Source organism: Lactuca saligna, chromosome 6 (assembly GCF_052625555.1).
Source record: "Lactuca saligna cultivar CGN05327 chromosome 6, ASM5262555v1, whole genome shotgun sequence".
NCBI classification, from domain to species: domain Eukaryota; kingdom Viridiplantae; phylum Streptophyta; class Magnoliopsida; order Asterales; family Asteraceae; genus Lactuca; species Lactuca saligna.
Genome location: NC_136422.1, coordinates 78946628 through 78970756, shown reverse-complemented (window position 1 = coordinate 78970756; position 24129 = coordinate 78946628). Strand labels below are relative to the sequence as shown.

The following is a 24129-nucleotide window of genomic DNA, read 5'->3' as shown; positions in this document are numbered from 1 at the left end:
CTCAGTAAATTCTAAGATTGAAAAGCTTTTGAAGCTTAAGGAAAAACTTGAAGACAATCAGGTTCAGTGTATCCTTATTACTAAGAAACTCTAAGTAAAGTTTAACGATCCTGAACTTTCTAGGATCCTAAGCAAAAATCATTTGGTTATAAGAATTTAAGTATACTTCAATAGAAGAAGTTTGTCTCAGGATTGTTTACAGGAACCAAGTTTTCCGAGATCCTGATTGTTAAGTATCCTCGTATCGTAACAATCATGTAGAGAAATCAAGAGAGGGATATAAAAAGAAAACACAACCACTACATTCGAAAGGGGTTGTGCACCAACCTAACCAAAAGATTAATTGTTTTACATTACTGATAAAAACCAAAACTTTCTAAACTAAATTCTAGAAGGCCTAGACCTTAGCCTAGTCATCATCAACCACACCCTTACTGTCCCCTCCTTCGGTCAGTCACAGTATAGGATCCTATTTGGCGGTAGCAAGCTTGTCAGTCAACTTGACCAATGCCTCGTGCCAACCGTCCACATCCCAAGAACTTGTATTTTCTAGATCCTCTGCAAGACGGATATTAGCCTCCCAAACGACCACCGCAACACCAAACTTCGCATCAAAGATCACTTCCTCAATCTCGAGCAAGTGCTCCTCCTCCTTCTCAGCCTTCTCCTTGCTGAGCAGCTCCACTCTCCTCAACAAATCCTCGTTGGTTGCTTCCCACATCCTATCCTGTCCCTGAAGGGCTTGTTCAACCCTCTCTGCTCGGATCATTAGATAAGTGAAAAAATGATTAGAGACCTAAAACGATGACATATCGGGTCAGCAAAAGGTAGAATAAAAGATAGATTGAGAATAAAACCAACACTTATAGATTGGGAGAAAGAGACTAATGTCTGGAGCGCTTCCTTAGCCGTAAGGCTCTCTAAAGATAGGCCTGCAGACTCAATAATTTTCCTATTCCAGGATCCCGGGGTCTTCCCTATCAAGTGAATGGTCGATCTTTTGGGAGGGAGAGAATATGAGCTCTTCTCCTTTTTCACAGTCAGTTGATCCTTCGACATGGCTGTGTCAACATCAGTGAGTGTGATTTGAGCACTGGAGAGAGTGGCTATGAATCCTATATAAGTATATAACAAAAGACTATTAAAAAACCTTCATCATAAGCGAAAGGAATCAAGGATCCTTACCTATCGACATGAGGTCAGTGGCAGAAGAGCTTTCTTGCAGAGTGGCTTGATCAAATCGGAAGGATCTCTCAGCTTCAGACAGGGCCAAGAACTTCTCGATCTTCTCTTTAGATTCCTCAGCAATAGAGGTAAGCTCTTTGAATTTGAATGCTACAAAAAAGAAAACAAAATAAGAAGATGTGAATTCCAGGATCGTTATATTAATAAAAGAGAATCCTACACTTTTTGACCCAGGCATCCAACATGAGATCCCCACTAAGAACAGAGTCACGTCTCACAAAAAGGTATTTTTCTTACCAAGCTCCTTCATTATGTTTGGTTTTCAAGACTAGAGGAGAAAGTGAGAATTCCCGAAGGTTGTGAGATAATCCCTTGGTCAATAAAGTCGTCTTCAGGGAGAGCTAAGATGTTTTTGCGAGAAATGGCTATTTTTCTAACCATGATAGAAGAAGTAAAAACGAAGAGGAAAAAGAGATAAGTACCTTCCAATATATCGCCGGTAATCAAAAGATAGCACGAGTAAAGAAAAGAAAACCGAGACAAGTACATAATTGTATAATTGATCACCTCAATTTATACTAAAGATTTGAAGCTGATTTGACCATTAATGACTAGTTATCTACGTGTTGGATTACAAAATTACCGAGCCGTTAAGGGTTAATTTTAAAAATTACTTTTCTCTCTCATTGTATCTCTTTAATTTAAGTTATCCCTTTAATATTATCAAAATTAATGACTATATTTTTAGGAATAACTTGGGGGAAATTGTTAGAGTCAGGATCCTCAAAGCATTCATGATCCGTAAGCCTCATCAGATAATCAGGATCCTCAACTATCTCAGGATCCCGAATATTACTGTTATTATTATTTACTAACATTTATAATGGTTGTATTTCATTTTTAATTAACAAATGTGCATAAATAGTCAAGAGAAGACTTATTCTCAACAGAGAATCGTCTCAACTACGCTAAAGACCAGGAATACCAAGTCCAAAAATGTTCACAAAGCTGATCATAGAGGATCCCGAGAATATTGGACATCTTGTTAGCTAGTTTAGACTATAAATTGAAACATGTATCTCGCACACGAGACACTCTAATTAAACTAAGCTTACTCTACGACATTTTTCACTTGTTCTTACTGAAATACTCTCTGTAATCATCATTTTATATTAATAAAATCATCAAGGTAGGTGATCATTATCTGTAACGCCCGTAGATCCGGGCTAGTCAATTTAGAGATAATAGGGGTCGAAAATGACTTTTCAACAAAATATTATTTAGAATAAATAATTTGAACCAAGTTGTAGTATATGTCACAAGGTGTCCGTACATATATAGAACGCCGAACTGAGTTATAACGAAGAAGTTATGACTCGTCGAAGTTTCACGATGGAACCGGCACGACACCGGGAAGCGTAAAAAGTCAATTTACGATAGAGCGAGATTTAGCCTTAGTGATCTAAACGAAAGTTGTAGAATATGTTAAACCGAGAAAATCCATAAAAAGAACGCTCAAATCTGACTTCGTAGGAAGAAGTTATGATTTTTCTAAGATTCGGCTTAGCAGTGTACAACCCGAAACTCGAATTTTAGTTCGAGTAGTTTTTGGCTTATGCGACCTCAATGAGAGTTGAAGATCTCATTAATAGGAACTCAACGGTAAAAAGACAGACGAAAACGGAGTCCGTATGAAGGAGTTACGAATTCTTCGCGGTCATTTAACAGTCTAAACGCCTCGTACTGTTAAATTTAAGATCGGTCAAGAATTAGCTGACGGAGTCAAAATGAAAGTTGTAGATATTATTTTTACCTACGCGTGGATATAAAGAACGTCAAAAACGGAGGTCTTATGTGAAAGTTACGGATTTTAGAAGTCGGAAGTGTGCTATGCGAAAATGGGTGATGTGGCACAATCTTGGCCATTGCTTTCTCCCCAAGTCTTGCCACTAGATGGTGACATGTGGCACCAAGTTCAGCCATTTTCACCCTATAAATACCACCTCTCCCACCCTCATTTTTTCACACCTTTCCCATTCTTTCTTCTCTTTACTCTCTCTCTAGAACCTCTCTCTAGCCCCGAAATCCCCCGAAAAGCCTACGGAACCTCCCTAGCACGAGGCGGAAGCCCCGGAGTGCTCGACGGCTCCGAGAAGAAGAGATTTTCGGCTCGGAAACGCTCCTCCAAGCAAATCTTGGTTTTCTATAAAACCCGCTGTAAGTGAGCTACGCCTACGCTATTTTTAATATAGTTTTTATTTAATTATATTAACATTATTAAGAACATATAATAAATACTTGGGCTATTATTATGGGTTATATAAGTATTTTTTTAACGCTTATATAATACTAATAATAGCTAGACTATTAATTAGTCTCGGCGAATAATAGACTAAAATCTATTGGTGATAATACTAGGTTTCGTCGAATGAAATTATTTTAAAGTAAACGAAGTGTTGTCCAAGTACCGAATCACCACCTTCTCAGGTGAGTGCATGGTCCCTTTCATCTTACACATAGATATGAAGTATTTATTATATAATTTACAAGTTGTGAGTGCATAGTTCCCTTTCATCTTACACATAGATATGAAGTATTTTAATATAAATTACGTGCTGTGTGTGCATATTGTCTGAATACTTGCTGTCTATGCTGGGTGAAAGATTTTTATACATGTTTTAAATGATTTAAACTGTATATGTATTTTATATCTACAAAATGTGTTGAGTAAAACATGGGTAGATGAAATAGTTGTTTTGTGATAACACGATGGGAGACATCAGTGTTGTCAGTGATCCAGTCATCTAGTGGAGTATAGATGACGACTATGGACGATACTAGATGGTCCAGTGGAACGATAGCAGGTTCGTAACATGTAGGTATTTTTGAACTAGGTGCTCATTAGGTATTTTTGAACTGAGTGTGTTCACTTCGTATCTTTGAACTGACTGTGTTCACTAGGTATTTTGAACTAAGTGTGTTCACTAGTTACTTTTGAACTAAGTGTTTACCAGATGTTTCGGACTACGTGTTCACCAGATATATTCTATAAGCCTTGGTAATGATGGACTTCATGTCGATTTCTTAGGATGATCCTTAGGAATAAATAAATGAGGAATAGCTGATTCTTAGGGTAGATCCTTAAGACTAAAGAAGATAATGGGGATGGGTAATTGGTTTGATTTTTTAAACATAATAATTATATTATTGTGGGTTGTAAACCCTATGTACTCACCAGGTTTCCCAACCTGACCCACTCAGTTTATTTATATCACAGGTGTTGATACGAAGTCACTTTACACTTAGAGATTTAAAGAGATGTAAATCACTAGTGTAAATAAATGTAAGTTCTGTTTATGCTTATGTTCCTGTATTGACGATGACATCCCAAACGTTTTAAAATGAATAAAGTATGTTTCTTCGGAAATGTTTTAATAACGTATTTATCATGTTTTTCTGGGAACAAATTCCGCAACATTATTATTAAAAGAAGAAGTCTGATTTTTATAAAGCATAAACAAAATCGGTCTTTTCTGGCTGTGAAAATGGGGATGTCACAGTTGGTATCATAGCATTAGTTTAAGCGAACTAGGAATATGGATTTATTTCTAGACTTAAACTTAGAATGCTAAGCGATGATTGTGAGGTGTGAGCACTAGCTTAATTTAGGAATGATGCCTAAATTACTTTTATGTGCTAAATGATTTGTTATGCTATAGTTTGATCGAATCTATGGTCTGTTGCCCACCGGATCTGGAAACCTTATGTATTTAGGATTCTAAACGTACGAATACGATATTAGAACTAGCATATAAACGTTTCGGAGTGATAAGGATGATTTAAATTTCAATCCTATGTAAGCGTCTAGATTCACCTTATTCGGTGTATAGATCAAGATGGAAAGGACCTGTAGCGGAAACGTGAATGCAAATGAGAATAGGAACCAACCCCCAATGGTTCAGCAAATACTTGTTGTAGAAGAAGTTGCACCTGAGCCAGTCACCATGGCTGGAGTTCAAGCCATGATTCGGGTTATGCTAGCTGAACAAAGGGAAGAAATGAGGCGGATGTTTAATAGGGACTAACCTACTATGTCCACTGAGCAACCCGAGCTGATTCCCGAGCAATCGGAGGAAGGGAACTACAGGCGCCAAGTGAGTCAAGTGGGGACTCAAGGTGATCAAAGGGATGGCCCAGAGAGGAGAAACGACAAGGATGGGCGAATGTACAAGAATTTCTTGGGTGCGAAACCACCAAGACTCTCAGGAAGCCCAAAGCCTGTTGAGATTATGGATTGGATCTCCGAGATGGAGATGGTGTTTGAGAGCTGTGACTGTAGCGAGAAACAGAAGACCGTCTTCGCTGTAAGATAATTGAAAACTGGAGTTTTGAGCTGGTGGAAGCTATTGGCAGATACGATGCCACGAAGAGAAGCCTTAAGGATGTCATGGGAAGAGTTCTTGGAACACTTGAAAATGCAGTACTGCTCAGAGATAGATCTGATAGACCTAAACAACAAGTTTTAGAACCTGAAGAAAGGGAAGATGAGTGTTGATGAGTATGCCACCTCGTTCACCAAGAGGATGAAGCTATTCCCCTACTTGGTGCCTACTGAACTCTCCAAGATTGATAGGTTTGCTAACGGATTACCCACTGACTTTGGCCCAATGGTCAAAATGGCAACTACCTTGAAAACAGCTGTTAGGGTAGCTAAGAATGTAGAGGCCCAGATAAGGGAAAAAGGTCTAGAAAAATATAAGGTAGGAGAAAAGTGGAAGTTTGAAGGATCTTCAAGGTCAAACAAGGAGAGAAAATTCTCGAAGCCTGGAGGAGGAGGTGAAGCATGATGGTGTGATAAATGTAAGAAGAAACACTTTGGAAAATGCGGCGAAGAGGTGACATGTTTCAAGTGTGGAAAGTCTGGGCATTACGCCAATGAGTGAACATCCAACAAGAGGTTGTGTTATGATTGTAAAGAAGGGGCGCATCTTTCAAGGAATTTCCGAAAGAAAAATAAAGTAGCAAGACCAGAAACACCACCGAGGCCAAGGGCATTCCACATGATCCTTGACGAAGCAGAAAACAATGCGAGGAACCAAGGATGAGGAATTCATACCCGAAGATCAAGCTATGAGGTAGCCAAAGAGATAGAACGATATGATGTAGCCTATTAGAGGCATAGTATAGGGTGAACTTGAACACCTATGTAATAGTTTCAAGAAATAATAAAATCTTCGTTTTGTTATCTGGTGTGTTAAACTGTTATGTGATTTTCTTGAATGGTGACTTGGAAAACTGCGAGACAATACTTGGGACGAGTATGAGTAGGTGTGAAAGGTAGTAGATGCATATACTACCGGAAGCACAGGACTCACACTTGGATCAGGGAAAGTCACAAGGTTACCAAGAAGCTAGTAATAGATTTCGTTTTATTCAAGTATGTCGTTACCATTGTTTCGGTAATGACTAAGAAAATTGTTTTTATCCCGACCCTAGTGGTCATATCACATTGAGTCCGACTATGATGAGTAGGTTATGTGGTTCAGAGAACCAACTTTGATGTAGCGTCCGACTTAAACCAAACGATTGAAATCAAAGCGATTAATAGAAGTATCGTGCTCGTTGTTAAAAAAAGTTGGTAGCTAGAAATGCTACATGTTAAAATGTGATTATATCACATTAGACCATGAAGGAAGGCATATTTCATTTCGGAATTTGACTCTAAGAGACCTGAGTCTAAGCGTTGTTATGTACGATAATAAGTCATTAGAATATGACACCTCGATCAATTGTAGCAATCAAATTAACTTGTCCTAAGAAGAAGAAGGTGTCTCTGATAAAGAATGAGCTTTTGACATGAAGGTCATGACTGAAAGTCTAACGAGCAGGTGCAAGATCAAGCACTGCTTGCAATCAAGGAGTCCAAGAGTTAGATACCCGTTCGAAGCAACATAGAAGTTACAGTTACTACCTAGGATGAAGAGATAATGTATGGAGTCATTATACTGCCCTTTTTCGTTGATGATTTCGGGACGTAATCATCCTAAGGGGGAGATAATTGTAACGCCCGTAGATCCGGGCTAGTCAATTTAGAGATAATAGGGGTCTAAAATGACTTTTCGACAAAATATTATTTAGAATAAATAATTTGAACCAAGTTGTAGTATATGTCACAAGGTGTCCGTACATATAAAGAACGCCGAAACCGAGTTATAACGAAGAAATTATGACTCGTCGAAGTTTCGCGACGGAACCGGCACCACACTGGGAAGCGTAAAAAGTGAATTTACGATAGAGCGAGATTTAACCTTAGTGATCTAAATGAAACTCATAGAATACGTTAAACCGAGAAAATCCATAAAATGAACGCCCAAATCTGACTTCGTATGAAGAAGTTATCATTTTTCTAAGATTCGGCTTAGTAGTGTACAGCCCGAAACTCGAATTTTAGTTCGAGCAGTTTTTGGCTTATGCGACCTAAATGAGAGTTGAAGATCTCATTAATAGGAACTCAACGGTAAAAAGACAGACGAAAAGGGAGTCCGTATGAAGGAGTTACGAATTCTTCACGGTCATTTAATAGTCTAAACGCCTCGTACTGTTAAATTTAAGATCGGTCAAGAATTAGCTGACGGAGTCAAAATGAAAGTTGTAGATATTATTTTTACGTACGCGTGGATATAAAGAACGTCAAAAACGGAGGTCATATGTGAAAGTTACGGATTTTAGAAGTCGGAAGTGTGCTGTGCGAAAATGGGTGATGTGGCACAATCTTGGCCATTGCTTTCTCCCCAAGTCTTGCCACTAGATGGTGACATGTGGCACCAAGTTCAGCCATTTTCACCCTATAAATACCACCACTCCCACCCTCATTTTCTTCACACCTTTCCCATTCTTTCTTCTCTTTACTCTCTCTCTAGAACCTCTCTCTAGCCCCGAAATCCCCCGAAAAGCCTAGGGAACCTCCCTAGCACGAGGCGGAAGCCCCGGAGTGCTCGACGGCTCCGAGAAGAAGAGATTTTCGGCTCGGAAACGCTCCTCCAAGCAAATCTTGGTTTTCTATAAAACCCGCTGTAAGTGAGCTACGCCTACGCTATTTTTAATATAGTTTTTATTTAATTATATTAACATTATTAAGAACATATAATAAATACTTGGGCTATTATTATAGGTTATATAAGTATTTTTTTAATGCTTATATAATACTAATAATAGCTAGACTATTAATTAGTCTCGGCGAATAATAGACTAAAATCTATTGGTGATAATACTAGGTTTCGTCGAACGAAATTATTTTAAAGTAAACGAAGCGCTGTCCAAGTACCGAATAACCACCTTCTCAGGTGAGTGAATGGTCCCTTTCATCTTACACATAGATATGAAGTATTTATTATATAATTTACAAGTTGTGAGTGCATAGTTCCCTTTCATCTTACACATAGATATGAAGTATTTTAGTATAAATTACGTGATGTGTGTGCATATTGTCTGAATACTTGCTGTCTATGCTGGGTGAAAGATTTTTATACATGTTTTAAATGATTTAAACTGTATATGTATTTTATATCTATAAAATGTGTTGAGTAAAACATGGGTAGATGAAATAGTTGTTTTGTGATAACACGATGGGAGACATCAGTGTTGTCAGTGATCCAGTCATCTAGTGGAGTATAGATGACGACTATGGACGATACTAGACGGTCCAGTGGAACGATAGCAGGTTCGTAACATGTAGGTATTTTTGAACTAGGTGCTCATTAGGTATTTTTGAACTGAGTGTGTTCACTACGTATCTTTGAACTGACTGTGTTCACTAGGTATTTTGAACTAAGTGTGTTCACTAGTTACTTTTGAACTAAGTGTTTACCAGATGTTTCGGACTACGTGTTCACCAGATATATTCTATAAGCCTTGGTAATGATGGACTTCGTGTCGATTTCTTAGGATGATCCTTAGGAATAAATAAATGAGGAATAGCTGATTCTTAGGGTAGATCCTTAAGACTAAAGAAGATAATGGGGATGGGTAATTGGTTTTATTTTTTAAACATAATAATTATATTATTGTGGGTTGAAAACCCTATGTACTCACCAGGTTTCCCAACCTGACCCACTCAGTTTATTTATATCACAGGTGTTGATACGAAGTCACTTCACACTGAGAGATTTAAAGAGATGTAGATCACTAGTGTAAATAAATGTAAGTTCTGTTTATGCTTATGTTCCTGTATTGACGATGACATCCCAAACAATTTAAAATGAATAAAGTACGTTTCTTCGGAAATGTTTTAATAACGTATTTATCATGTTTTTCTGGGAACAAATTCCGCAACATTTTTATTAATTGAAGAACTCTGATTTTTATAATGCATAAACAAAATCGGTCTTTTCTGGCCGTGAAAATGGGGATGTCACATTATCACCTCCCAAGTTTTTATGTCGGAGATCCTAGCAATGATCAAGGGCTTTCCTTGTAAACAATCATGTCATTCTCTTTACCTTTTCTATTGCACAATCCGAACATGACAACCTCCCATTCAATTTGGTTGATTTATACTTGTGTAATTTTTTAACAAAGCAATTGATATTTTATATTTTATGCATTCGGTTATATCAAATTTAAATGAAACGAAGAAAAAAATGTTAAGAAACTAAACGATCTCAAGACTCTATAGCTCAAATAAGCTACTGCACCCATGTCGACAGGTAAAGATCCTTTGTTTGTCTATTTTTTATTTTTCATGAAGGATCCTAAACTTATTGAGTTCCTTTGTTATGTTAAGGATTCAAGGCTACACACTCTATTTCTTGGTTCTCCTTTGTTGATGTCAACTTCATCATATCCAACAACCAACTTGTGGTCAAGAAGGAGAAGACCTCATCTTCTCTTCTTCCGAATAGAACCTCGAAAGATCGGATCGTCCACACTCCAGGAACCCGAAAAAGGAAGTTAGTTAAGACCTTGGCTTTGGAGAGCCTTAGGGTGGACGAGGCGTTGACGAAGCTAATCACTTTCTCGTAAGCTGTAAGGATCTTTGTGCTTTTTGTGGTTGATTTCATTTCAGTTACGATGGTCGTTTATAGGTTGTTGATCATGTTTCTAGATCCACCAAAGATCTGAAGGAGAAAGCTGATAAACAGGAGGAGCTTGCATTGGAGATCGAGGAGGTAATTAAAGAGGTTAAGAGAAGTGTTGTTGAGGTCATCTGGGAGACAAGGATCAAGTTGATAGAGGATGTGGAGAATGTAGGATCCTGGAACATGGTTGGTTGGTGTGAAACCTTGTCAAAGATTACTGGCATGCTTGTAAATGTTGGTCAGGATCCTGCAGAGAAGAAGAAAAGAAAGAGACAGAGTATATCCCAGCTGGGGGTGATCAAACCTAAATTAAATTTGATAAAATATAAACACAATTTTTATTCTTTGTTCTGCAAAACAGTATTTTCTTTTTTGTTCGGTTGGAGAGTAACACCTTTTAATATTGATTCTTTGGTTTATCTTTTTTTCTTGTGTGTTTGAGTTGGTAGTAGAAATAGGGTTAAAAATAGGTTTTTCTAAGGGTTCTTAAATGATCAGGATCCTAATGAGTTTAGGATTTACAAAAAGAAAATTTAGGATCCTAAAGATCTGAGATAAAAAGTTATTTGATCAAGATCTTGAAATAGTCAAGATCCTAAGGTTTTAGAAGAGGCAAGTTTTGGTTTGAAAGGTAGGAATACTTTTAGAAGAATATATATATATATATATATATATATATATATATATATATATATATATTGTTTTACGACCAACTTTTATTGTAGTAAGCATAAAAGATAAGGATAGATAGAACCTGGTGAGAGATTCTTCCTCAGATTTCTATTAGACTTTTAATTGTCTCTTTGAAGTTCTCTTTAGGATTTTTGATCTTATCATATTGAAGATAATTCTTCTGAATGTGCTCTTGGGAGATGATCCCAAATTTAGAATTTATTGGGAGTAATCCAAACTGAAGTAATATTGGAATTCACCGAAGGAAGATGCCAATTAAGAGTTTTATTGGGGAAAATACCAACTTAGGAAATATTAAGGAAAATCCCAACTTAAGAAATAATATGGATTATTCCAACTTAAGAAGTATTAGGGAAAATTCCAGCTTAAGAAATACTGGGTAAAATCCTAACTTAAGAATTATTGAGGACGATCCCAGCTTAAGAAATACTAGGGAAAATCCCAACTTTAGATAATACCTAGGGAAAATACCAACTTTAGATAATAACTGGGGAAAATCTTACTTCGTAAGATAACATGTTGATGTTATAAACCTTAGAAATTTATTGGGGAGGATCCCAACTTAGGATAACATGGTAATGCTATAACACTTAGAAATTTACTTTAGGATCTTAACATATGTGCATAAATAAGTGGGTTTCCAAGTCACTAAAGCGTGAAATGATCACCTTGTTCATATCGTATAGTTAGATATCATGTTTCTAAGCAAGGTGTATCAACCTAAACTCATGAGAAGGAGGTAATTAACTCTTTAAGCCTTAGGATCTTAACATATGTTCAGAAATACGAGGGCTAATAAGTCACTAAAGCATGATATGATCCCCTTATTCACATCCCATAGTAAGATATCATGTGTCCAAGCGGGGTATGGAAACCCAAACACGAATGAAAGGGATTATTAACTCTTTAAACCTTAGAGGGGATTAAGTACCCTTAATCGGATGAGATATGATCAATCTCTATTTGTAGTGGATAGGATCCTTGAGTTTCTGTATGTTTCAAATGTTATCTTGGGGTGGGTGTTTTCTTGGCTAACAATCCTTTTGATGCTTAAGTCAGTAGCGTTCTTAGAATAAAAACAAACAAAGAAAATAAATGAGGGTAAGGAGTAGGTATGTACCTCGACTCGGTTGTGATGAATCATGACTAAATTGACTTACATAAAGTATGCTTCAAGGCATACAACATTTCAAGATCTTGGGAAGATGCTTACTTTTAGGGTATCAAGCCAACATGCCCCCACTCCTGCTTTTGAATGAATAAGATAGGCATCACACTTCCAAGTATGTTAGAAGGTATCTTTCTTCATGCTTGGTCAATAGTATCATGTTATTAACACATTAGAACACAAGGATCTGTCCCTGGTGCAGTTACCATAATCTCCTTCATGTATGTATTTTAGAACTTCCATGGCCTCTTGATCTTAGAGATGGACCTATTATGGATTTATTCTATAATACTCATGGATCATCATAATGCGTGAGATCCTCATCTTGAACACTTTACCCCTTTTTTCTTCTTTTGGGATTGTACCATCCTGGAGATACTCTATGATGGCTTGTGTCAAGGGTCTTAAATGTATTTAAGGATCCTAACTATTTGGATTGAGATCCTAAACATCGGGATGCTGGTTAGAGGATCCAAGAATTGGGTCTTCGATTGCTACTATGTAGGCCATTTTATTATGTTCATCGCGGTTATCTGGTCTCCTGGAAGGATATTCTATCGTGATGATCATTATGTGGGTTATTGGGATCCTAGTCTCTGGTAGGATCTTGATGGAAGACTGTAAGTTGGCTAATGTTTCTTCCTCAGTGTTATCTTCTCTATTAACTTGCTTCAAACTATAAGCTTCAAATTTGGAGGCTAACATTTTTAAGAATTTGAAAGTATATTGGTAGTCTTTCACCTTTAACTGCATAGAGTCCATTAAAGTGGTTAGTTTTTAATAACGAATCGACATATACTTGAAGATCCTTGATCTGAAGATCCTTGTCCAGTTGTAGCCCCATGGCTAGTGCTTCATGCCCTACTTCATTTTTAGTTGCATTGAATTCACAACTAACTACATGGGGTAGGATGTTCCCCCTATGGCGATTTTAGTATGATCCAAAATCTTTCTCCTCTAAAGTTGGAAGCTCCCACTGTGAAAAGTGTCCATTTTCCCATGCTTTCTTCTTTTCTAAAGTTGTTGGTTTTCCTATTTTGCTTTAGTTGTAAATCATTACTAAATTCAGTAACAAAGTCCGCTAATGCTTGTGACTTTATTGAGGATCTTGGATCATATTTGATGTCATATTTCTTGAGCTTTACTAACAACTTAGCCATTCTACTTGACATTTCTGGTTTTTTCATGACATTCTTAACATGATAGTTAGTTTTTACATGTATGAGTCTCAAAATAATATCTTAGTTTGGTGGAAGCTGTAACTAGTGTAAGTATTAGTTTTTCAAGGTGAGAGTACATGGTTTCCGGATCTAAGAGATTTTCATTTACATAACAAATATAATGTTGCTCACCATTAAGATGCTTAGCCTGAACAACACTTACATCATTTGAAGATACTGAAAGATATAGGAGGAGTGGTTCCCCATTCGAAGATCTTTGGCCAGGACTCGCATCTATTTCCCTTTTGGTTACCATATAACCAAGGAACTTACTTACCTTCGTTGTAAAGTGGAATTTGGACGGGTTTGACTTCATTTTGTATTCATATAATATATTGAATGCTTCTTCAAGATACATGAGGTAATATTCAACTCTTTTGGATTTGACCACCTTGTCATCAATGTAGACTTCAATGGTGTTCCCATGTTTTTCCTTAAACATTTGATTCACTAGCGTTTGGTGTGTTGCTCCTACATTTTTAAGACAAAATGGCATGGCAATATAACAGTACACACTTACAGGAGTTATAAAGGAAGTATACTCTTGATTAGATGGTTCCATCTGGATTTGTTGGAATCTTGCTGAAGCATCCATGAACGTCAGTAGCTCATTCCTTGATATGGCATCTATCATCGTATCTATATGTGGTAACGGCCAAGGATCCATAGGACATGCCTTGTTGATATCTGTGTAATCCACATATACTCTACATATGCCATTCTTTTTATTGTACCACCACCATGTTTGCTTGCCATCTTGGGAACATTACTTCTTTGATTATCCTTGACATATCCTCATGCTTCCAAATGAAGGTCTTGCTTCTGTATTTTATGAACTTTATTAGTTCTTGCTCAATTTGTTCTGGTTTTGAGGATCCTACGAGAACATTGGCTTCAAGATCCTCAAGGTTTATAGGTATTTCCATCACATCATTTTCTTTTGTTTCTAGTACACCTAGTGCCCATTAATTTAAATTTTATGTTTGCCATGGTACTGTGGAAGATTTCATCGAGGTCTTGTAGCATTCCTTAGACTCTTGTTGATCTTCTATAATCTTCATTGTCCCTAAGGAGTGGGAATCTTTACACAATAGTGGTACGTCGATGGTACAACTTTCATGTCGTGGATCCATGTGTTGGATTAGGTACCTAAGCCCATAACTATAAATTGGTATGTAGTTGACCCGAGAGTATCATTGTGCATCTGGGTTGCATATCACTACGATAATTTGATAGGTTGCACTTTTGAGAAGAGCTTATTTATGATTTATTAATATATTATAAGCTCTAATATATTAATATGAAATCATACTATTTAATTAGTATTGATCAAGAATTAATTTTGAATTAATTTAGTGATCAAAAGAGATTAATTATTTGGTAAATCAATTTATTCTTATGGGGTGGGCTTGTTGTTATTTAGGATGGGCTAAACAAATATGGTAGTCTATGGAGGTTTTAAACCATGGATCCTAAGTAAGATGAAAAGTCATTCACATTAGGGTTTACATGGATACAACCCTAATCCTAGCCACACTATATAAGAAAACCCTAGGCTACTAATATCGACACCTAGTGATCTTTAGAAGACTATAACCATTTTCAGTGTGTATAAACTCTCTCAAAAGTCATCCTTTGCCTAAGGTGTGTTGGGAACCATTTGAGTTATCACACTTGGGGCACTAAGTTCTTAAAGGCCAAATACAACAAGTTCTACAAGCTACATAAAGAGGTAAAATCCTAACTAGTAGTTTTTGTTGTTTATGTCAACTGCATGCTAGTAGTAGGCTTAATGCTTTGGAAACAATATTGCATGTATAATTAGAGAAAACATATATCCAAAGCATTTAGGGTTGTATGTGCACCATAGGATGTTGTAGTATAATAAAACCCTTCGGTGGTATTAGATTCATCGATTGTTTTTCTATTATATTTGATGCATGTGTTATTTTTCCAAAACTAAGAAGCTGTCTGACAGCCATACTTGACGAGTTCATGCTTGAACTTGACGAGTAGGATGATTTTAGGCATGGACTCGATGAGTCCAGTATGTGGCTCGATGAGTTGCATGTTCAGACAACAAATTTTCAAGTTTTTTTTGGCCTGTTTTGGATTAGAATCATTACCACAAAAATGTTTTAGTTCATAAAAGTTGATTTTGTTGATATGATAATAATGATTTTCATTCAATGAAAAGATATTTGTCAAAATTTTAAGAGAATTGTGAGTTTAAATGATAAAATAATTTTCTTGTAAATTGTTGGTATGAATTATCTTGGCTTATGAGTTAATTTATATCATAAAAATCATGTTTTAATTTTTGTTTGAAAAAATTGATTTGAATTTTTTTTAAAGTCTTCCATAACTTGCCCTCAATTTATGGAACATGAAGAGTATTTTACATAAATGTATTTATGAACTCCATAACTTGGCCTCAAGTTATGGAATTTCTAAAGTATTTTCATAAAAACCACATTAACTCATAAGTTATGGAAACCAAGAGTTTTGAAAAGTTTCTAAACTTGCCCTCAAGTTTTCGAATTTGTAATAGTAAAATCTAACTTTTGAAACATTTAATTCCAAACTCTAGAATTTTAAAAGGTTTAAAATTCAACCCTTATACTATTATAATATTATAGGTTTAATATTTATGTATGTGTATAAGACAAGTCAGTCTTACCGTTAGTAGGCCTCATTCACGAATCCGATCTATAAGGGGGCATAAGGTTACTGCCTATAAAATGGCAGTTTAATGGGTGTGTACTCTCACCCACCACTTCCTTGACTGGTGGGGGGTCGTTAGCCGAACGTGTAGGATCGGATATTAATTCTCATTATAAGTATAATGATAATTATAAAGTGACTAAACTTTTATTAAATTCCCAATCTTAGTTACTTTAGAAAAAATGTGAAAATGGTGTATCCCATGAAATTGCACTTTGCACCTTGTTAAGTCGTTAGTGGAACGTGTGTGGTTAACCGACACACAAATCTGGGACTGACAGTGCGTGGCAAAGGGTAGCTTGATGTTAATAGTAGATCAACGGAGCATGTGTGGTTAATCGACACATTGATTAGGTGGTTTGTAGCATTGGGTGTACCAAGCTAATTTGCATGGTTATTCACACCTTGTTTGTGACTCTCTGCATCCCAATCACAAACTTGAAGGGCACACTCGAGATTTAAACATGCCATTGAAAAATTCAATGAATCTCAAAGGATCTAGGAATTTCAATCCATTTAAAACTTAAAAACCAATTTCGTTTTTCATGGTGGAAATTGGTAAATCATCATTCACCTACCTTCAAATATTTTGCAATTGGATTACGTCATCCCTCTTCCGAATTGTAAAATATTGTGTTGGGTCCTAGCCTTAATATTTCATCTGGGTGTTATATTAAGGACTTAAATCAACTAACTTGAATTTCTCTCATTGTAGATGTCTAGTTAAGAAAACTATGGTCTTCCCAAATCTTTTGGAACAAGCTTTCCTCTTGAAGATGATATCCTACGTGGCGATCAAGGTGAAAGATTAATCCCTTTGTCATACATTAGTGAAAATGAAAATCATACTTTACTTCCTCCACCTCCTCTAATTATTCTCCCTGACCCACAAGTTCTAAGACTTGAAAAGTTCATGGTTACTTAAGCCTTATAGGAAATTAAACACCAAAATGGATGGTATATGTGTACTCATGTCTTAGAGATGAAGTCACATATTGATAGGTTGAGAGTATTGGGTGTCGTTGTCTCAAGGAAGTTGGCTGTTGACTGTGTTCTTCAATCACTTCCCGAGTCATATAGTGAGTTCATTAAGGACAACTATGTGACAGATCATGACATGGCCCTTATTGATCTTACCTATTTTGCTTGTTGTTGCGGAATCAGCAATGATTTGGCGCACTGTAAAATCAAATTTGATTAGAAGATCTACTTCTCAAACTTCTGTTGACATTAAGAAAGGTAACATTGGAAGTCAAGAAAAGATTTCTCTTCCCAATGGAAAAGGATAGGCCATAATTAAACCGGTTGAACAAATGGTAAAGAGAAAGGCTAAGTCTGAGATTGTCTCATGTGCCAATGCAAAATAAGCCATTTGTTTCTACTTCCATTTGAAGGGACATTGGAAGCGAAGCTGACTACCTTAAAGATCTGAGAGAAGGTTGAATCAATAAGTTTGACTCTGCTTTAGGTAAGTCTACTGTCTGACTCTATTAAGTTCCTAATTGTTGATTCTTAATACATGACATGACAAGGTTGGATTTTGATGTTTTGTAGGATCATGAAAAAGGAAGGAAGCTTAAAACAAGAGTATGTTGAATCTGGTAGTGAAGATGGATTTCAATCGCATGGTTTGATGATCGGATTTGTAAGGTCAAACCTTGAAATATGATGATGTTTCAAATAGATCTCAGTATCAGCATCAACGTGTCAGCAGCTCAGCTTGTTTAGTTTAGTCAATGCATTGTAACAGATTTTATACTTATTGTGTTTCCATAGTTAACTTAAATTTGTTAGTTGGCATATCCCTGGGTTGTAGGGATTGTCTAGTATTGTAGTATATAATCTTTTGTATTGGTTTGTGAAATATTACGCCTTTCACAAACCCTAATCGCTGCTTTGTGCACACGATAATCTCTTTGTGAGATTATCTTTCTTAGTGAAAGTTTTTCTTCGTGAATTCTTCTTATTCTTATTTACTGTTATTGTTTGATAAATTGATTGATCTAAAGGACTTTTCAATTGGTATCAGAGCAGGTTTCTTTTATCAAACAAATGGCTTCATCTTCTTCTTCGTCGAACTCATGAAATCATCCTTCCGCTAAAATTCCTCCGTTTGATGAAACAAATTTTTCCATGTGGAAAATAAAGGCTCTATATGCTTTAGAGTCAGTAGATGAAGACATGTTGCACATCGTCGAAAATGGTCCATACGTCCCGATGTATCAACCTCTGAAAAATAACGTTCCTGATGGTGCTATGAAGAAAACACCTAAAGAAAACTGGACGACAAATGACAAAAGAAAACATAGTCTAGATGTTCGTGCTCGTGCTGCAATCAGCTACGCTCTACCATATAATATCTTTGTGTTGGTTCAGAATTGCATCTCAGCAAAAGAGATGATGGTTACACTGACTGTGTCGTTTGAAGGCACTGAAGAAGTCAAGGCCACTCAAATAAATGATCTTAACAGAAGGTATGAACATTTTTTTGCAAAGAAAGGTGAAACTTTGACTCAAAACTTTAACAGATTCAATACTCTTGTTAATGATTTGCGGAGATTAGATCAGTTGAAGCGTAGAACTGTTCTAGAGTAGAAGTTTTTGGATTCTCTAGGTGCAGGTTGGGAGAACCATGTTGATGTGCTGAAAAATAGTGAGAAGATCAATACTATGGACTTACAAAGTCTCTATGGAAATCTTCGATACTATGAGGAATCCAAGCTTCAAAGAAAGGAGCTGATGAAGGATTCTCAATGTGAATCATCTATAGCTTTGTTTTCAAACAAAAAGCTAGTGTCAGATTCAGACACTGAAAGCTATTCAGATACTGATTCCTCTAAAACTGACACTGATGATCTTGAAAAGGTTGTGGCTAGTACAGCTTTGATTGTAAAGACTTTTGAGAAATTAGGCCAAAACTTCTCAAAGTTTCAGAAGAAGATGGGAGGAAAGTTTTCAAAAGGATCAGATGCTGATAAAAGGCATGGTGCTGATAAGAAAGGGAAGGCTTAGTGCTTTAACTGTGGGAGCACTGATCATTTTGCAAAGGAATGTAAAAAAAAAACAAGGCTCGGATGAATACTGGAAGCAAAAGTACAACAAGCTGATTGAGAAACTGAAAGCAGAAAACTTGGAACATAAAGTTCTTGTTGCTGAAGAAGAAAATCGGAAGACTGATGAGGAGTCATCAGATGATGAAGTCAAGTTTCTAATGGTAAAGATAGAAGACACGGATTTTCCTGAAAAAGGCAGAAGTACATTTGATGTTCATATGTCTGATGCAGTTGAAAAATCCAAGAAGCACAACACTGACTCTCCTTCAATGTATCAGGTTAAAAACTTTGTTTCCTATTCAATGAATGAGAAAATCAAAATGTTTGAGTATTTGGGTGTCATTAATTCTAAGAAGAATCAACCAATAAGGGACTTGCAAAATCAACTTGATCTTCTTAAAACTGAAATATCCATGAAAAATAACCTTATTGATTCCACTCAGGAAAATCTTTGAATCACTAGTTTGTCAAATTCATCTTTGTCTGCTAAAATTGATAATGTTAAAGATCTTTTGATCAAAGAACAAACTGTGCTTCATACTTGGGCGAAAATCTCACAAGAATGCAAATTATATTATTTCTGCTCAAATTCCACACTCATGTGAGAAAATTCTTGGGGGTAATTTTGCAGAAGCTGAAAAAGTTTTTAAATCACAAGAAAAAAAAATCTGAATTTCATTCCATGAATGAGATGAAAAACAATTTCAAAAATAAGTTTGTTAGTAACTCTTTTATTAATCAGAGTTTAATTGATGAATACTGTGTTACTAACTCTAATGGTGTTACTGAGTGTAATGTTGAAATTACCGGAGTTGACCCAACCTCTTACCCTGCACATCTTGTAAGACCAACTCCTCTCACTGAGAATATTATTGCTTTTCCTATCTCAAATGGAGTGTTTCATGCTGTTCATGAACAACTTAAGCATTTTCCTGATTGCAATGCAATTGTGAATAAGTCCAAATCAGACACTGATGATAGCTCATCGTCTATCACTGATCATAATTTGTCTGACACTGAATTCTGTTGTGATTCAATAATAAACAAAAGGACACAAAGCTCTCTTGGTGAATCTTACAAGTCGAAATGTGTTAAGTCCAAAAAATTGCCTACCAAGAGGAACTTTGGTACTAGAGTTTGTTACAGATGTGGTGATACCTCTCATAAGATTAGTGAATGTTCGTTTGATAAATCATCTTTAAGAGCTAATAATATTAAAGTTAAAAATGAAAATGGACTCTTAAGTCAAATTCTTTAAACTGTCTTCCTAAGGAGTGTTATAATCTATTATCAAATAACTTTGTGAATGACCCATCCTCGAATGGGTCAGTATGTTCTAACTAGTTTCTCAGCACTGCATGGTCAGGAGCATCTTTGGTACTTAGATAATGGTTGCTCAAGACATATAACAGGATCAAAGTCTCTCCTGGAAGATTATGTCAAGAAAACTGGTCCTACAGTAACTTATGGAGACAATGGAAAGGGGTTCACTAAAGGATATGGAAATATCAAATGCAATAACGTGTTTTTTCAAAATGTTTCATATGTAAAGGGTCTCAAACACAACCTTATCTCAGTCAGTCAATTATGTGATGCTGACTATGAAGTTCACTTTACAAAGAAGGAAAGTAGAGTTGTCAACACTAACAAGAACATCGTACTTTCAGCAAGTAGAAAAGATGATATATATTTTCTTGATATGTTCTCAAGTGACAAGGCGCTGATGCAATGCTTCTTTACAAAGTCTCAGACCAATCTTAGCTGGATTTGGCACAAAAGGTTCTCTCATCTGAACTTCAAGAACCTATCCAAAATATCCAATCAAGATCTAGTTAGAGGGCTCCCAAAATTCAGCGTTGTGAAAGACAAGATGTGCTCAGCTTGTGAACAAGGAAAACAAACCAAGTCCTCTTTCAAACCCAAGTCATGTTCCAGTATATCAGTCCCGCTTCATTTACTCCACATGGACTTATTTGGACCTATTCATGTCCATTCTCTAGGTGGAAATAAGTATACTCTAGTGGTTGTGGATGAGTTCACTCGATTTACATGGGTGGTCTTCCTGAAGAAGAAAAGTCATGCTGCACAGGAAATTATCTCACTGATTCGCAAAAATGAGACACTGACAGGTCTCAAAGTTAAGCAACTAAGAAGTGATCATGGTACTGAGTTCCGAAACTCAACTCTTGAAGAATTTTGTGATCATAAAGGCATTGGGCAAAACTTCTCAGATCCTCGTACTAGTCAACAAAATGGAGTTGCTGAACGAAGAAATAGAACACTGATTGAAGCAGGAAGGACCCTAATGATTCATGCTGGTCTTCCCATGTCATTTTGGGCTGAAGCTGTGAATACAGCGTGCGTTACTCAAAATCGATCTTTAATTCACAGGATTCATAAGAAAACACCATATGAAATGCTGAAAAGTCGAAAGCCAGACGTATCCTTCTTTCACGTGTTCGTATGTATTTGTTATATTCTAAATCAGCGTGACCCAAGATCTAAATTTGAACCTAAAGATCATAAAGGTATTTTTGTTGGATACTCATCTATTTCAAAGGCTTTTCATGTTTTTCATATAAACATGCAATGCATTGAAGAATCAATTCATGTGAAGTTTGATGAGGAATCATACACTGATGAAAAAGTCACTCATTCTTCCTCTATTTTTCAAGATCTTCTCTCTTCCCCATTTGACGAAGCTCCTCTTGCTGGAGATGAAGCTGATATTTCTGATTCTATCGTTCCAGTTCCATGGTCCTTGAATCAAGATACTACAGCCAGATCATCAAATAATTCATCAGGTGCTGATGAAACTCTTGAAGTTGAAGATTCTCCTACAACTGATAACTTGTCAGTGTCAAATTCTACAGAATCAGCATCAGTCTTTGAACATCGATATCATCTTGTTGATCAAATTATTGCGAATATTCATGATGGTGTCCGAACCAGATCTCGTGTTTCTAATAACTTTTGCATGTATGTTAATTTCGTTTCAGTGATCTTACCTGACAAGATACACACGGCTCTTCAAGATGCTGACTGGATTAAAGCCATGCAAGAAGAACTGAATGAGTTTGAAAGGCACAAAGTTTGGACTCTTGTCCCAAGACCATCAGGAAAGACCATGACCGGAACTGGGTCTATCGCAACAAGGTTGATAAAGATGGAATCATTACTCGCAACAAGGCAAGGCTTGTCACTCAAGGGTTTACTCAAATTGAATCCATCGACTACGGAGAAACCTTTGTTCCAGTTGCTCACATTGAAGCGATCAGACTGTTTCTCGCATACGCATCCTACATGAATTTCATTGTCTATCAGATGGATGTGAAAACAGACTTTCCTCATGGTGTGTTAGAAGAAGAAGTTTTCCTCAATCAGCCCCCAGGCTTTGTTGACAAAGATCACCCTGAGTATGTGTACCGATTAGAAAAAGCTGTTTATGGACTGAAGCAAGCACCCAGGGCTTGGTATGAGACGCTGACATCGTATCTTCTTGAAAATGGATACAGACGAGGAGAAATCGAAAATACTCTCTTCATCACACACAAAGGCTCAGACATGGTTCTTGTTCAAATCTATGTCGATGACATCATTTTTGGCTCTCCAAATGAGACACTGAGCAAGGAATTTGCAGAGATCATGTCTCAAAGGTTCGAAATGAGCATGATGGGAAAGATGACCTTTTTCTTAGGTCTTGAAGTTCAACAACAAAAGTCAAGTATTTCTATTTGTCAAAGTAAATATATTTCTGACTTTCTTGTTAAGTATTCTCTCAGTGAATGCAAACCAGCCTCTACTCCAGTTTCCAAGACTAACAAGATTCACGCTGATCCAACTGAAACTGATGTCAATCACTCTCTGTATCAAGGAACGATTGGATCTCTTTTATATCTCACAGAAAGTCTTCCTAACATCATGTTTGGAACCATTCTCTGTGCTCGATTCCAAGCTAATCCCAAGGAATCCCATCTCATGGCCGTCAAACGTATCCTTCTATAATTAAAAGGAACTCAAAATCTGGCACTGTGGTATCCTCGCGACTCAGCATTCGAACTCTTTGGATACACTGATTCAGACTATGCAGGATGCAACTTAGACAAAAAAAAGTACGTCTGGTGAATCTCACTTCCTTGGAAATCGTCTCATCAGCTGGTCTAGCAAGAAGCAAACATCAGTAGCCATCTCGACTGTAGAAGCTGAGTATGTTGCAGCTGGGAGATGTTGTGCTCAACTCTTATGGATTCAAAATCAGCTTCTCGATTATGGGATCAAGTTCTCAAAGACTCCCATATATTGTGATAACACCAGTGCCATTCAAATCACACAAAACCCTGTTCAGCACTAAAAAACGAAGCGTATCGAAATCAGACATCATTTCATCAGAGATAACGTTGAGAAAGGAAAGATTGTTCTTGAACATGTCAAGACTTTAGAGCAACTTGCTGATATCTTCACTAAGGCACTGGATTCTCGAACAACTGCTTACATTATTGGAGAACTTGGAATGATTACCTTGTAATTAATTTTGCTAATGTTTGGTATTGTCTTATAAGCTGATGTCCATTTTGCTGATGATGACATGCTGATGATATTTGCATACTAGGTACTTGGTTTGATCTCCTATCTTTCTCTCTTCTTCAGCTCTTCTTAACTAAAGTTGAATGATTCACTGTATTAAACCATACATTGATAACAACTTGAAACTCTTTGCCGCTGGTTAGATCGAAACACCAAGATCTATCACACGCAACTATCTCTTCTTACCAATCTTACACTGATTCCATGATTCAGTGTGACAAAACACACACTGATGAGAATCTAAAAATCTTTACCGATGGTTAGATCAAAACACCAAGATCTATCACACGCAACTATCTCTTCTTACCAATCTTACACTGATTCCGTGATTCAGTGTGACAAAACACACACTTATGAGAATCTAAAAATCATTGCCGATGGTTAGAACAAAACACCAAGGTTTATCACACGCAACTATCCTTCCT

General features: G+C 36.6%; 1 protein-coding gene across 1 annotated transcript; it reads left to right on the top strand.

The window, feature by feature from the left end:
• Positions 1-18200: 18200 nt before the first annotated feature.
• On the top strand, positions 18201-18662 carry LOC145002746 (uncharacterized). The gene has a single exon (XM_078961948.1). The coding sequence runs from the start codon at positions 18201-18203 to the stop codon at positions 18660-18662; it is 462 nt and encodes a 153-aa protein (XP_078818074.1).
• Positions 18663-24129: the final 5467 nt, after the last annotated feature.

Excerpts from the sequence above, each read along its gene's own strand:
- LOC145002746 (XM_078961948.1), top strand. The coding sequence starts at position 18,201 with ATGTGGAAAATAAAGGCTCTATATGCTTTAGAGTCAGTAGATGAAGAC.